This window comes from Erpetoichthys calabaricus, chromosome 3, assembly GCF_900747795.2.
Source record: "Erpetoichthys calabaricus chromosome 3, fErpCal1.3, whole genome shotgun sequence".
NCBI lineage: Eukaryota > Metazoa > Chordata > Cladistia > Polypteriformes > Polypteridae > Erpetoichthys > Erpetoichthys calabaricus.
The window spans coordinates 256,942,899-256,960,429 of NC_041396.2; the positions used below are offsets into that span (position 1 = coordinate 256,942,899).

General features: G+C 34.2%; 1 protein-coding gene across 1 annotated transcript in view; it reads right to left on the reverse strand.

The window, feature by feature from the left end:
• smarcc2 (SWI/SNF related, matrix associated, actin dependent regulator of chromatin, subfamily c, member 2) overlaps positions 1-17,531 on the reverse strand; it is a 97,525-nt gene that overhangs the window by 20,596 nt on the left and 59,398 nt on the right. The window contains exons 16-18 of the mRNA XM_028798106.2: positions 4,795-4,948; positions 993-1,109; positions 579-641 (exon numbers count right to left, since the gene is read on the reverse strand). Coding sequence (XP_028653939.1) covers positions 579-641; positions 993-1,109; positions 4,795-4,948 — 334 coding nt within the window. The remainder of the gene's footprint in view (positions 1-578; positions 642-992; positions 1,110-4,794; positions 4,949-17,531) is intronic.

Genomic DNA, 17,531 nt, shown 5'->3' on the forward strand with positions numbered 1-17,531 from the left:
GTAACAGAAACCTAAAAATAAAGTGTCAATTTCACTAAACATATTTATGAAACACAACAAAATTATCACAGGCGTCATGCTTATTTTCTGATTTACAGTGACTGTGTTAACGGTTAACTCTTTCTTGCACAGTTAAATGACGTTGGAGTGTTTTGACAAATGAGAACTCCAGAAAAATATGCAGATTATGCATAAATCAGGTTTTTGTCTTAATTGGGTTATTCACCTTAACCTGATTATGTGTGTGCATGTAAATGCACTGCATGGGCTTAAAGTCCAGTACTTAATGCATTACACCACAATGTCTGTCAGGGCTTGTTGCTGTTTAATAATTTATAGATGACGCACTATAGTACTTATCAATACTTCCACAATTCATTATCGGTACAAGTCAGCCAAAACAAGGCCGTGTAAATTCAAATCATTCTTTTTTTCAAGCAGTGCTATGCTACTCCAGAATGGATGTATAAAAGCATACACAAGCAAAATCTGGCATGGGGAACCTTTCACCTTAAACCAGTACCAATAGAGAAATATTTGGTGTGCAATCTAAAGGATGAGAGGATTGGTTCACATACCTCCAACAAAAGAAGTGTTTCCTGTTCTGTCCATTCTCTGGTGGCACTGGCAGCACTTTTACTCTGTTGAAAAACAAGAGAATACACAAAATGGTTGAGATTTAATGGTGAGAACATTATTTAAAATGATGAAATAACTAACGTTTAGCTACACTTGAACAGGAGGGTGGAGGAAGGGCTTATTAAAAGTGTCACTGTAGCCATTCTGCTCCTTACTTAGACTTGGATAAGTAAGCAGAGGCACTATGGAATAATATGAACTGATGTATATTTAATAGTCAACAACTGAATCCAAGTCAGAAATTTTACATCAAGCACCTGAAAAACTCACAAACATCTTCCTGTACTCAATGATCATTTGTAAGACCTGAGACTTTAACTATAGCATACAGCTCAACAACTGGTCTGACCTACCTTAGCTGGCGCATTCTTTTTGGAGTACATATCTGTTCGAAGGCCAAAATTTTGTAGGTCTGTTGGCTTCTCCTTGGCCTTATCTGGAAAATTCAGCATTTGTTGTGAGGCTGATGTCTAGAAAAACAAAAACAAAAGTTTTATTTTACAGTATAGAAAAACGTCTTCTTAAATATGTGGCATCATAATAAATTAACTACTCAATTTCTGTTTTACATAGCACTTGCTACAACATGTAAATTATTATGCCATTAGGATACTGTTGTAAAATATAGCCTTTGGTTCATCATCATTGTATTTAGTTTCTAATCCTGCAGATAACAGTTGTATATTTCAATCTATATTTATCTGCAATTTCACCTCAGGTTTAAAATTCACTGATGTACTTTTTCTATCGTTGAAATCAGACTGCTCCTTATATAATACAACATTCTCAAAACTGCTTAACAACAAGTCTGTCCTGGCAGTGTTTGCTGCAGAGCAGGAACCAACACTAGATGAGTCACCAGTCTGTCCTAATGCCCACTTATGCAAACACCTACTCTCATACATGGCCAATCAGCCAAAAACATACGTGTATACCCTTTTTTACCAGAACACCCAGCAAAAACAACAAAAAAGCAGACATAGGTAAAACATGCAAATTTCAGACAGATAACAAATGATTACGGAACAGAATCCAGGATGCTAGATCCATGACACATTGACAACTATACTGGACCACCTCAGTGCTTTATATTGGAGAGCACACTAGAATCAAATATGTCAAAAGCTGTGGTTTAGCCCTTTGAACATTGAAATTCAGCTTGCGGGCCAAGGACACCTGATATAGATGTTACATTAACTTTATTAATGCAAAAAGTAGTTCTGTGTACCAATTTTTGCTACTTTATTTGCCCAGATCTGTTTTTCTTGCAGGATTAAGCATATATTTTATTAAGTGCATCCTTTTTCCTGATTGAGGTAAACAGTCACTCAATAAAGGAATACTCCATCCAGAAATATATATATATATATATATATATATATATATATATATATATATATATATATATATATGTATATGTTACTTAATCCATACACTCACTACATGTAACTCATGTTGTATAATCCTCATGTCTATTCTACACACATGCATTTTTTGCTAATATATTATTAATACTTACTTCTGGAAAACTCAGACAAGATAAACAGGAATGATGCTTTCCAGTAACAATGTGCTTCTAAATTGTACCTAGGACTCTTGACCAATCAGTGAGGGGAGACGCTGATGTTCAATTCAAAAGTACAGAGTTATGGTGAAGTTTACTGTGTATGGTGAATTTTACACATTTTACAACATATGAATGGATAATGGACATGTGCATTATGCAACATGAGTCTTGTGAGACTTTTTTTCCATGGACCTTTATCACATTGTTTGTCATTGTCCAGCATTGGTTACTATTGGGTCCCATTCTTCAGAATCTTTGTCATGAATTTTCTCCATGAAAACATGATATTTAACTTTTTTCTCGGCAACCACTAAAACTGCATGAGTATTCATTTATATAAAAAATGTATAGATAACATAAAAAAAAAGATTTGTTGGTCCCTGTTATTTTATACAGGAGCCTTTAAATTTCTTGTATATAATATATACCACTTTCATATGGTCTTGTTGCTTATAGTATATATGCATGTTAGAATGCAGATAAGTTCAACTTACTTTTATTAAGCACCCTTTCAATTATGCATGCTGTATAATAATTAAATATATCATTAAAATGTCACACTAAATTATAAAACATAATCAGAGAAATGCTATGCAATTCATACAAAAATATAAATATATATACATATGCACTGGATTTTAATATAAAATGAATCAAGGCTATTTTTTAATATTGGTAGGTAGATTGTCCCAGAGATTGAGTACCCTACAGGCTTTGCCCTCTACCCTAGTTTTATTATCCCTTAGAATCTTAACAGGCATGCATTTGCTATACATTCCTTGAAGTAGAATGCAAGAATAAGTTCTATAAAGTAAGAGGGCTAAAGCATTCTTGACTTTACGGTATATGTAAAATGTACATTTTAAAAATCAACTCTAAACTCTGCTGTAAACCAGTTATTACAGGACTACAGCTTTTCACAAAACTGTAAAAACAACAATAAAAACACTTAGTCTTCACATATTTCAAAGAAAACACATAAATAAAACATAAATAAGTGCATAAATTATAGCAATGTAATATCAAACAGTGAATGAACCAAGAAAAAAGTGCAATGCAGACTGCTGAAAGAAAAAACTATCAAACAATGTAACATTTATGCTCTTAAACAAGTGAAGTGCACACTTCAGGGCCTGTATTTCATACATGCAAGACGGTTAGAGCTTAACTCAATGAAATTATAAATCTGAGATTTTATTGGCATGGGGTGTAATTTCAGTTTAGGGTTCTTCATTTTAATAATCAAAAACTAAATACTAAAAAAATACTACAAAATTCAAACACTGTATCCGTGCCACATAAAATAGTGAATACCAAAATTATTTTGAATATTTTCATGTTAAACAAACTCTTTTAAGTCTTCTTTAGTAACAACACACATTTCAAGGCAGGTTTGGGACATTTTGTGTTGTGAGATTTATGTTTCCATCAGCATGTACAAGAAGCATTTGTTGATTAATAACACTTACTGAAGAGTATAAATAATATTTCCCTTGGAAGCCAAATTCAAATTTCAAATGTCAAAAACTCCTTCTTAGGGCTGAAACAAATTAATATTTTGATGACAGCTTATTATAAGAGTGTTGTCACTTGAGATAACTAAAATAATACTGTAACAAGGAGACCCTGAATGTGCTATTAAAAATGAAAATTACAGAATTACTAAAAAAAAAAATGAATGCATCATTGCTTAAGGACAAACTAAAATGGCATTTACAACATCACAAAAGTGTGTATGTAGGGTTGAGGTGTACTAATGGCACCAGTTTCTGTTCAGAATATAATTCAGTTGTAGTTTAAAAAAGCTGTCAAATGGTAGCATTTACAATAGCACAATAAGGAGTAGACCGATATCCTCTTCAATCAATATATGTCAAAACTGGCTAATCTTCTGTCAGGACATGACCATGTACTGGTGTCAAAGCACAAAAGCAGATCTCTCATCAAATACTGGAACTACTAGTCAGAATGGTATTTACGATTTCTGGTATATATACAAATCTTGTAATTTACCCATCTATTCAGAAAATTGTTTCTAATAATCCAATAACTATATACTTCTTCACTTTAAATTTTCTAAACTGTTCTAATTTTGTGATAATAATAAAGTTGCAGACAAACCATAACATTACATAAGCGTGGGCAGTTAACATTTTTAATTTGGGAGATGGCTCATTAAATATCAGTGATCTAGGTGCTCTTAGGAATAAAAGTTTTATGGTGAACTAGATGATAATATAAGATTCTGCAGGATTTTCTTTTGCTTAATTGAGAATTTTTCAGAAATACATGATCTTTTAGAGAAGCTGTGTCTCTTAATACTCAAGCTATCAATGTTATGCATAACATCACACTGTAAATCTGTAGGCTATTTCTGATTTGCATCTGTAAATATGCCAAGTACTAGGGACACTGCTTTTTATTTGATTTCCAGCTTAACTAAAAACTAAATTTCATAAAAATTTACTGGCTGAATATTTTAGTTTCATTTGTTGAAAAATAGGTGTAAATTTACAAAAAAAAAATTTATAAAGATGATTCATCCCTACAATTGTCTGAGGATATGGTGACACATGGAGAGGCAGTACCTGTGGTGTCTTGGGCTGTAATGGCACTAGTCCAGATGGTGTGTCAGCCAGAACATGGAAGTGAGAAGTGGGTGGGGGTCCCATAGGGGTAGGGCGGCTCTCAGCATCCACCTGGTAGTTGATCAGACCCCACTGCTCTAGGAAGGCATGAACTCTGTATGAAAGGTATTAAAGGGGCAAGATTAAAAGAGAATTTAACACCAATGTCAGAACAAAATTTAAACTATACATTACCATACATTTTACTAAATCTGATGCATATTTATTTAAACTTAACAAATGAAACATTAATGGAATACTCCACTCAAAAATAACATTTTAAATATGTTACTAACCCCATGTAATGTGTACTTCATGGGGAAAAAAAATGTTTAATCTCATGTTTTCATGTAGAATGAAGACACAAAATGTTTGTGATGCAATATAAGTAGCATATTAAAAAATATTGGGTGGACTATTCCTTTAAGATTTCTTCCACAGAATAAGAATATTCTGGAATCAATTGTAAAATACATACAAAGACACAATCTTTTGCACTTTCAAAATTTTATATAAGGCCCATTGTATTTATTTAAGTCTGCTAATACCACCATGTGACCAGCTCTTTAATTTGAAATTTAAATCTGCTGACCTCCAATCAAGGATATTTCAACATTTTCATGAACTGAAAGTCAGACACTGAAGAGTGCTTCATTAAGTAAACGCAATAGTTAATCTGCAGCCTTTATGTATTAAAGTGATGGATGAAAAGTATAGTAAATCCAAAAAAAAAATTCAACCTTACCAAGATTTTTAAAAATTACTATTACTCTATTTGAATGTTTTGTTGAATCATTCAGTGTACAATTTGAAAATATAACAACAAAACACACAAAATTACTCACATCAAGAAAGAACTAGCAAAATCTGTGGTTGGCTGCTGATGAGAAGGATGAGATGATACAGAAACTGCATATGGGCTTTCTTCAATGAAATAACAAAGAACTCATTAAAAGCGCACTTTTCTGTGCTAGGTTTATTTATTATAAAGACATCACAAATACTTTAAAGATTTCCCTCCATTTTGCACTGAAATGGAGAAGTATTCATAAGAGGACTACATTTTCTCAGAATGGTGGAAGATGAATGAAGCCAGCTACCTAAAATAGTCAAACTTTACTTAAATTCTGTTTTAAAAGCCTTCTCTCAGCATAAAGGGATTTCCTTATTGCATACTTAACTAATTTGAATCTTAAATTTTCTTGGATTTCATCATACTTTAATCATCAGATATATTGTCAAAAGTTACAATCTAAGTAAACAATGACTGGCAACTGTTAAATATAAATTTATATCTAATACATTCTAAAAGACAAAAAACCAAGACATCAACTTCTTAAATAGTATCCAAAAAATTGATTTTTGTATAGGTTCTTAATTCTCACTATAACTCCTTAAATCTTAATGACAAGAGATCGTATTTTTTATAAGATACAATAGGGCAGTAGATTCTGAAGTATTCTGGTATTGGGAAGTACCTTCTAACTCCAAAATTCTAATAAAATCAGGACCCCTTGAACCCAACCCAATGTATATAATGGAATAATATGTCAAGTATTTGTAATGTAACAGGCTGGATGTCTGCCTTCCACTTGCAGGCCTCTCTTATAGAATTGTACCTATGGCGTCAGCTGAGCTGTGCTTCTTTACTGAACTGTCTGTCATTAGGCAATAATAATGATGCTCACCTATATTACAGCGTCTATGATTATGTTTAACTATGCTTCCAGACTTGCAAACAAAATAACAGTGTAAACACATTTGAAATACCTCAAGAAATTATTTTAAAAAAAACATAAGATTATAATTAGGCACATTTTGATTATGAAATGCAGGTAAGTATGCTTGTGTACTTTTTAAAATTTATAATTAGAAGAAAAAAAAACCTAACACTACCAGGATGGACTTTGGCTGCCATAGCTTTGAATGTAGAAAATTTATAAACAAACGGATGGATTAGAAAAAGGCACAAAAATTACAATAACTTGCTACAGAATCATACCAATATAAGCTAGAATTTACTTTGGTATTTTCAGCCCTCAGTGATGAGAACATAAAACAATTGTTAAAATGAAAAAATTATTTAAAGGTATAACAAATTATTAAAATAAAAATATTTATTTAGAGATGTGAAACAGACATTCTGGCAATGCAACACATTTTGTTAAATAGATGAAAGAGACCCATTTGTAGAATGTAATTATATTCTTGCACTTACTGTAATTCTGACTATTAATGACAAAGACTTGGTTAATGACAGATTTGCATTTAAATTTCTTACCACAGATTTACAAAATAATGTGAACTAAACAGAAATTAAGTTATTCATTAGAAAGCAGTGGTGTTACAATCTCTGAAAAGGACCCTTGCTGTCTTGTTAAATTAAATTAATTTCTCATGTGCATTTATGAAGAGCTTTCCAAATAAATAGACAAAAATGATGCTGTTAAAAAAATCAGTTATCAGCAACAATTTTTATACCCTACATTTCACTCAAAGTCTTGTCTATTAAATGTGCCCAATACTCTTTCTGTGTATCTTTTCTACCTTCATTGACTGCAAGCTTATAAAATATTATATACTGTGCTCACAACTAATATGTTACTGTTTGGAAGACTTTTTGTCAGTAAGCTATTCAAAGCAGCAGCATTTACCAATTTTTTACTTCAGGTTTCAGACATGCTTCCAATTTTTGACTGAAAATGACAATGTATAAAATATATAGCTGACAATTTTCTAAAAATGCAATTAAGAATTAAATGAATTGAAATTTTCTTTGGTCTTCTAGCATAATTACTTTGAACAGATTTGGCATTGTCTCTATCGAATAAGGTGCTTTAAACACTGCTATAACCATATGGCATGGGAAATCATTCCAATTTTTGGTGTTCACCTTCATGATTTGTAAACATGGACTTTTTTTTTTTTTTAAAGAAAAGCATGTGTAATATGGCATTAAAGTACCCAATAGTATTGAGTTATATAATTGATATTTACACCTCTTAATGGTACAGATTACCCAATTTATAAAAGCTGTCCTATACTACCACTTTATTGGTGAGAATCAACCAATGTTTTCATTCGTCTCCTGAATTAGTCTATTTCAAAACAGGGTCAGTTTACGGAAGCATATTAGGGCCATGGAGAAGAAAAAAAAAGTATATGTCAAGATTAAAGTCTACATGTTGACTTTATTCTCGACATTTCCACTTTAATCTTGACGCATATGTCGAGAATAAAGTCAACATTTCCACTTTTTTCTCCCCGCCTATTTCGAGATAAAGTCGACATGTTTACTTTATTCTCGTAGTTTGTCATTGAAGTAGAATGTCGTAAACTAAACTTCATCTTAAAATCAATACTTAATTTAGTAGATCAAATCAATATTTAATTTACTAGATTTCCTCAAACCCCGTCATAAGTTAATGTAGCACATTAAATGCTTTGTGTTAAGTGTTCCACGACCCAGTTGTTAATCGCTACGTACTTCTTAAACTGACTTCCTCTTGCACTGAGGAGGTGCAGGCAGTGATCACTGCACAGAATACATTCACTTCATGATATTCATGCTCTCTGAACATTTAGAATGCCAAGATAAATACTTGATATCATTTTCATGATGAAATGCATTAAAGCATGTATTAACCTGCATGGTGGTGTGGCGGTAGTGCTGCTCCCTCGCAGTAAGTGTCCCCAGATCTATGTTCAGTGTAGATATAGCATATTAAAACCCCACATCCTACATGGCTTTAAAAGGAAACTGAAGCACACCGAGTAAACCCACCAGAAAAACATGTAACACCCGGGACCCCCTTGCTGCGAGGCAGAAGCACAACTTCCACACCACCGTGCCCCCACGTTTAATACATGCTTTAATGCAGTTCATCATGAAAATTAAATCAAACGTTTATCTTAGCATTCTAAATGTTCAGAGATCAGGAATAACATGAAATTTATGAATTCTGTGTGGTGACTGCTGCCTGCGCCTCCTCTTAGTGCAAGAGGAAGTCAGTTTAAGAACCACGTACAGATTAACATGGGTTGGGGAACACTTAACACAAAGCATTTAATGTACTACATTAACTTATGACAGGGTTTGAGAAAATCTAGTAAATATTCATTTTAAGATGAAGTTTAGTTTACGACGTTCTACTTTAATGACAAAATAAACAACGAGAATAAAATCAACATGTCGACTTTAATCTCAACATAAACAGCAAGAATAAAGTAGAAATGTCGAGAATAAAGTGGAAATACCGACTTCAACCTCGACATATACTTTTTTTTTCCTTCTCCATGACCGTAATATGCTTCCATGGCAGCTTATCTTAAAAGCATCGGATGCAATGCATGAACCAACAGAGGCAGGAAACTGAAACACCAAGAGAAATTGTATAAGCATATGCTAATATGACACCCAATTTTTGAAGTCGGGACTCCAGGGGTACAAGGCAGTATTTAAGACCACTGTACCAGGGCAATTTCTGCTGTGTTTTAAGTCCAGCTATTTTACTTTGTTTGTAAGCTGCTACTACTACTGTTTTTAAAAAAAGTGGTAAAAGTCCAGTATTTACAGATTATAAATGACACACGAAAGCTTCAAGGCTTACTTGATCAGCAGTGTAAATAAAGTAGAGTCTTAAATAAAGTATGTCAGTACAGACAATGCAGATGGCATTACTTTTGTTAATTTGACCACAACAAATGTAACAAAAAGAATTTTTCAGTGAAAAATAAATTTTATATTGCTGATATTTATACATGGGTGAAATTTTCCATTTGCACATGGAAACCTGAGGCAGATTAGGAACTATAGCATTAATGCAACTGAATTAAACAACACAATTTGCCCTTTCTTTGGCATTTGCAACAATTCAAAAGGATAATATTATTGGAAACTTTACTACTGTATAATACTTTAGATTTTGGCACTCTACTTCGTTTGTTAAAAAAAGTGAAGAGTTTCTTTCTAATTAAGTCATGAACAGAGTAAATATATTGAAAAAGAATCATGGTTTCCATCACCTACCTCCAAAAATCATGGTTCCACCTCACACACATTTTTGGAATTTTAATGTAGGAAAAAACAACAAAAAATGTAACTTCTCGGTGTACTACTATCTTGAGTAATTCTAGCATATAATAAAAATAAAAAAAAAAACAGAACTGGCCAATTTGAAAAAAGTCATAATAATAAATTACTTATAAAAACAAAATTACCCTGATGCTTCTTTGATGTCCTTGATGACAGCTGCAGATCAAGGTGGATGTGAAGAAGCAGGAATGGTGAATGAAAAGAGGATGGCAAGAGTAGGAAGCACGGTGGTAGGCAGGCAATGGGGAGGCAAGCTGAAATTGGGTGAAGGTGAAGCCGGGTTAGCAAGGCAGGATGACCCCTATCTCTTTCTTTCTGTTTTAGAACTAGATGATAATATTAAGTGATTTTTAAATTGACAGCTACAATGGCTGCCACCAGTATTTTAACAAAGAACATTCTGGGACATGTTCTGAAAAGATATGAAATGTTTTTAATTTATGAATTAGTGAGACCATAAACAGATTCCAGCAATGCCAATGATAATCTGCATTAAATAACTAACAGCTGGAAAACAGAACAAATATGTAGTTGTACTCATATAAAGTTGCATTTAGAAAAAATATTACATGTTATGTCAATGTGAAATTATATTTACACCTCACATTTTTTCGTAAAATCACAAAGTGGCAATGCAACTAATAGTCGCTAACATGAAGAAATGAAATGCAGATGTTTAATGGTGTTCTATTAGATGGGGCAACTTTAAAGCATAACTGACATTTTATACTTTTAATTTCCCATACTTAAATTTCAGATTAAAGAATTATGTTTATCAAAGGATTTATGTATTCTGTAAACTTAAAATGAAAACAGTTTCAAAGACAGAACATTCTCTGTAATTTTTATATTCAAATGAGGATCAGGATGCCATAACATGTAAGTTTAACTAAACCTTTTTCATGTAAGAACGCCTCTGAAATAAGTTCAAAATTTACATTTACTTATTTGGCAGGCATCTTTATTCAAGCCAACTTACATCATTTATGATAAAATTGGTCACATTTCTTTTGGTTTTCCAGTTGGAGCACAGGCAGGTCAAGTGACTTGCTCAGGTCACACAGTGTCAGTAGCCAGTCTTGAACCCACAACCTCAGGTTTTGAAGTCCAAAGCCTTAACCACTTCACCACACTATTAAAAGTAGTATATACAACTATGACTACTAATGAACTGCACAACAAATTTTACTCACCATTTCCTAAAATAAGGATCCTAATAGGCAGGTTTATGTTGAAGAATGTTTCATAAATATTAAATAGATAGACATACAGAACTTTATTTCTCCCCTGGGGGAAATTGGGCTTTTTACAGAAGCTCTTTAAATAAATAAATACACACACACACACAGAGAAAGGTCTGAACACATGGCAGAATGATAAAAAAGGAAGAAAATTTAAAAAGAAAGAAAACTTCTGACTTGGCAGTTACAGATACGTTCACAATGAGGCATTATGCAGATGTATTGTTGTTGGTATAATGGAGCCTCAGTAGTGTTTCTTGACACTCTGCTGCTGAATAGTTCATTGGCTGTAAGTATTCAGTGTTAGTGTGTCAGGATGTGAAGCATTGTTAATTAAAAGTACACAGTACGAAACAAGCAAAAATTAGGCCACATATGTACTAAATGGTTAAAATCATAACAGACAATGTGAGATCACATACTGAATGAAACTTTTTGCATAAGTGGAACTTGTTTTTTGCAGATACTGACTTTTGTAAAACTGCAAATACATGTGCTTACGTCATTTTGGTAAAGACTTGGTGATTTTAAAACAAATTATGCACTAAACATACAGTATTCACACATATGGATTACTTTTTACAGACTATTTGTCAATGCATTATTAACTAAACAGATTAATAATAATAATAATAATAATAAATTTTATTTATTTGTAGGCACCTTTCTAAACACTCAAGGACACCGAACAATAGACAAAATACAGATTATAAACAAAAGTAAAATACAAAAGTTAAAATCAGACAAAGCAATTGTAATCAAAGAGAAAAGGCAGTCTTAAACAAATGAGTTTAAATTTAGATTTGAAAAGTGAAAATGATTCAATATTTCTAAGCTCAGGTGGTAGTGAGTTCCAAAGCTGGGAAGCAGAGCAACTGAATGCTCTGCTCCCCATAGTGGTAAGACGGACGAAGGGGACAGTCAAGTTCATGGAGGAAGAGGATCTAAGGGTACGGGAGGGAATGGCAACATGGAGGAGATCAGACAGATATGGAGGGGCAAGGTTGTGGATAGCCTTAAAAGTTAGTAGGAGAATTTTGAATTGAATTCGGAACTGAACTGGAAGCCAATGAAGCTGCTGCAAAACGGGAGTGATATGGTGAATAGAGGGGGTTCTAGTAATGATGCGGGAAGTGGAATTCTGGACCAGTTGAAGTTCATAAAGAGATTTGCGAGAAAGACCAAAGAAAAGGGAATTGCAATAATCCAAACGAGACGTGACAAGGCTATGAACAAGGATAGCAGTGGTGTGGGGGGTGAGGGAGGGGCAAATACGGTTAATGTTAGCAAGTGGAAATATGCAGACCGGGAGATGTTATTGATGTGAGACTGAAAGGATAAAGTACTGTCAAGGATGACACCCAGACTCTTAACCTATGGGGAAGGGGAGACAGAGGAATTATCAATAACAAATGAAAAGTGATCAGTTTTGGATAATGTTGATTTTGTACTAATGAGGAGAACCTCAGTTTTGTCACTATTTAATTTAAGAAAATTTGAATGTAGAGAAAAGCCAAGCAAAATGACACCTTTTATTGGCTAACTAAAAAGATTACAATATGCAAGCTTTCGAGGCAACTTGGGCCCCTTCTTCAGGCAAGATGTAATTGATTACATCTTGCCTGAAGAAGGGGCCTGAGTTGCCTCGAAAGCTTGCATATTGTAATCTTTTTAGTTAGCCAATAAAAGGTGTCATTTTGCTTGGCTTTTCTCTACATTCATAATGGCTAACACGGTACAACACCCTAGTACTACAGAAAATTTGAAGAAAACCAGGATTTGATTTCTGCTATGCAGTCAGTAAGTGAATAGGGTGGAAAGGAAGCAGTAGGTTTGCTAGTGAGATAGAGCTGGGTGTCATCAGCATATCAGTGGAAGCTAATGTTATATTTACGAAAGATATTGCCAAGGGGAAGGAGGTAAATAATGAAAAGGAGGGGCCCCAGGGCTGAAGTAACAGCAGTGGGTTGGGATGTGAAAGGTTTAATCTAAACAAACTGAGTACGGCCTGAGAGGTAGGATCTGAACCAATCTAGTGGAGTGTGGGTAATGCCAATTGAAGATAATCTATTGAGAAGAGTAGTATGACAAATAGTGTCAAAGGCTGCACTCAGATCAAGGAGGATGAGAATAGTAATTAAACCAGAATCAGCTGCCATATGGAGGTCATTAGTCATTTTTATAAGTTCCGTTTCTGTATTGTGGAGGAGACGAAAACCAGATGGAACTGTTCATATAGATTATTTTGAGATAAATGAGAATGAAATGGAATAGCCACTATTCTTTCAAGAATTTTGGAAATGAAGGGTAGATTAGAAATAGGATGGAAATCACTGAAATTAGTCGGATCAGCACCAAGTTTTTTCACTATTGGGGTTATTGCAGCAGTTTTAAAAGATGAAGGAACAGTACCAGTAGTGAGAGAAGAGTGGATTATGGCAGAGATAAGAGGGACCAGAGAGGGGAGGCAGGCTTTGACTAGAACTGTAGGGAGGAGGTCCAGTTGACAGGTGGATGGCTTAGACTTACAGACAAGATCTGAGATTTCTGAGAAAGTAGGAAGCTGAAAAGAGGAAAATGAATAAGTGAGTTGGTGGGTGAAATTCAAATGAAGTACTGGAGGAATCCGTACCAAGAGACTGATGAATCTTCTGGATTTTTTCCATTAAAAAAAGGACATAATGGAATTGCAAAATTCAGTTGAGTAAAGGTGAGAAGGTAAAGAATCCGGGGGTTGTGTGATATAGTTAAGTAGTGAAAACAATGACTTGGTGTTTCCTTCATTGGAAGAAATAATGAGAGTATAATATTAGTATATAATAGATCACACTTCGTGAATTCAAAAATAATAGAATCTTCTGAATCTCTGTACTTAGTTTTGTGTTAGTCAGGATATGACTATGTGATATTATAAGATTTCTCAGATCATCATCTAACTGGGACTTCTTTGAAATGTGAAGCCTATAAATACTCTACCCCTTGTCTTTGTCTAGTAGCTTATTTTGCCATTAATTAAATGGACATATTTCTGTCCAATAAGAAAGAAGAATATTTTTCTTAATTGTAGGCTAGAAGAGAAGGCCAGGCTTTGGAGATTGGTATGTTAAGGGGAATTTTGGATACTTCATGCACATAAACTGACATAATCAAGGTGAACCCGCAAAAGCATACACTAATTCTTCCTGTTGTCCCCAGTTAGGCTAAGGGAATTTACAGCAGTAGAAACTGGAGCAACATATATTGTAACTGATTAAACAAAATACACCCAGTCGTTAAACCTTTTTTTTTATTATTACCAGTAGCTATGTTTCTCTCTGTGCGTGTGCTAATGCAAGCCAGCATCTCTTCTAGAAAAACTGGGACAGATATTTACAAATAGAACAACAGAATGCACTTATTCATCACTTTGCAATGATCAATTTATGTCAGAGAGCTCTACCAGTGCTAATAGCACAATTGATATAACTTTCAGAATTTTTTTTATTTGGATATTTCACATTTCACAAAAATGACATATAAACTACTGGTTCTGATGGCTGTCCCTTTAAACACTTTTAACTATTTACATTATTTTATTAAATAGTTACACAGACATGTCAAAATGTACTTTAATATATGTGCAAGATGCAATTATAATAAATCACCAGATGTTCTTGAAAAGTGCCAACGACAATGTAGGCTAACACTGAAGACCCTATACAGTAATCCCTCACCTATCGCGGGGGTTACGTTCCAGAGCCCCCCGCGATAGGTGAAAATCCGCGAAGTAGCGACCTATATTTATTTTATTATTTATACATATTTTAAGGCTTTATAAACCCTTCCCACACTCTTATAAACCTTTCTCACTCTCTTGTTAACCTTTTCCACGCTCTTATAAACACTTCCTATGCTCTTAAACACTTTCTACATTCTTAAACACCTCAGACCAACACTGCACACAGCGATCAGACGTCAATGTGTCTGCACTCGCTTTGTGAAGGGGGGCAGCTGAACTCACGCTGAGCAGAAATGGACTTTGTGCTGCTTCTGCCAAAATGCCTGCTTGTCGCTCTGCGCGTTCTGAAGGAGGAGTGTGTGTGTGTGAGAGCTGAACGCACCTTCGCTCAAACCCCCCCTCCCCAGAAGCGCAGTACGCTCCTGCCACTTCGCATTGTCAAGGGGGTGGGGAGCTGAATGAACGCTAAGGAGAAGTGGACTTTGTGGTGGCTTTGTGCTGCTTGTCGCTCTGCGTGTCAATAATTTTAAGCCTGTACATAACCAATTTTCCTGTCTCACTGTCTTGTCTTGCGTGAAGTTAAAATGCTTTATAATAGTGAGATGTTACTCATATCCTTAGCCCGACATCCACATATCATATGTGTTAACAAAGTGTGTTTTATAAGTTTACATGTGTTTAAAGCATGTGGGATGGGTATTTTAAGGCTTAAACTATAAAAATGTTTATTTATATGGTCTTTCTATATCGCGGATTTTCTCCTGTTGCTGATGGGTCTGGAACATAACTTCCGCGATAGGCGGGCAATCACTTGTATTTAAAAACCCGCGAAGTCGTGAATCTGCGAAAAGTGAACCGCGAAGTAGCGAGGGATTACTGTAATTCTGTTCTGAAAAACTCTACCGAGAAACGATGAAGTAAACGAATTAATGGCAAAAATGTTAATCGGTAACATGGCAAATTGGTTAAATGCGTATCAACAGACTATGCTGAAACAGTTGGTGGTGATTGTGCGGAACATGAAAACATCAACTTACAATATCCCAAAGAGTATCTACAACCGTTAAAACCATCTGGTCTTCCACTGCACAAATTACTATAGAAAGAAGGATGCATCCAAGAAAGGTAATGTAGTAAATCTTCCGAGGATAACATTAGACAACAAAGGGGATCTTGATATGCCATTCGTATTAAAACATTAATAGTTTTCCGTTAGAATAGCTTTTGCAAAGACAATTAACAAATCTCAGAGCTAAACATTCAAAAAAGTAGTTTTATTTAATAGAGAGAAAGAAACGAAATTCAGTCACGGGTAGTTATACGTTGCGTTGTCACAATGAAAGTCCAAATACAGAATCAAAATTCAATGTGATATCGATGAAAATTTAGTTCAAAAAATTGTTTTTTCTGACGTTCTACAGTAAATGTGTAAGTTTAAAAAGTATTTGCGTGTTCATTTCAAAGCCAAACAGAACAAAATCGTATTAAAAATGAAAAATTCTGTTTCCTCAGACACCATAATACTGGCAGCCAACAAACATTTTATCAGCTTTTTCTCCATAGCTAAAATTATTAGTGTTCCATCAATATGATATGAAATAGCTAATGTGTAAATAAACAAGAGATCAAAACCAATGCAAATAACAAGCTAGAGCCTTCAGAAAACTGAGTGGCAAAAATGTTGTAAGGTTTTTTTTGAAGGCAAGGAAATCCATTACATACATCATCAAAAAATTGGAAAGTACAGTGCATAAATACAACAAATACAAAAACACAAGATTCACTGATGAAAATGTAGCAATAGAAAAGGAAACATTGAAATAAAGGACCGATCAGACACAATACAGAAACAGAAATACTGAAAAGTCACTACTTATCTTACATTATTTTTTCCTATTTGGTATTATAAAGTAAGAATTAGCATAATGTAAAAGCAAGGACCGAGATAAATATATATCACAATCCAGGTGGTTCGTCATGTGGTGGGTGTGGCAATGTGCTATCAGTGCATTCTCCCAACCTCCTTAATTTCTGAAGCTTCACGTACTGAGAAAGTCACAAAGATGCCAGAGTCATAAGATACAGAAGGATCAGAGAACTGCACACACACAAAAGTCAGAGGAGCTGAGCAACATTTATTGACAATGTAATTTATATTAGAGACTGTAATTCACTGTGATATTATTAAAATATCAGTTGAAAGAATAAAAATAAAAATTATATGCATATTGTGATGGTATCACTTGAACACTTGAAGTTTTCTCAATACACACATCGTTTTCTGCCTTGCAATTTAACTCTTCCCTATTGTCACTGCTTTCTATGCCTTCCAATGTCACACCACCATACAATTGGTGTTCCATATGCATTGGTGCATCTTATATCTTACCATCAATCAACATTAACAGGGGTCACAGAACATGTGTGCATCACATGGAGATGCCCACATGATGTTTTAATTAAGTCAAAAGTTCAAACAAGTGGGGGTGAACTATACACCATAAGAAGATGCTTATAGCAGAATGCTTTTAACTGAAATGTTTGCAATCTTCTACTCTGTTATTAACAGAGACAAAACAGGACAAACAATGAGAGGGATGAATACTTTCAAAAGGCACTGTAGATAAAAGCAGTGCAACTTTTA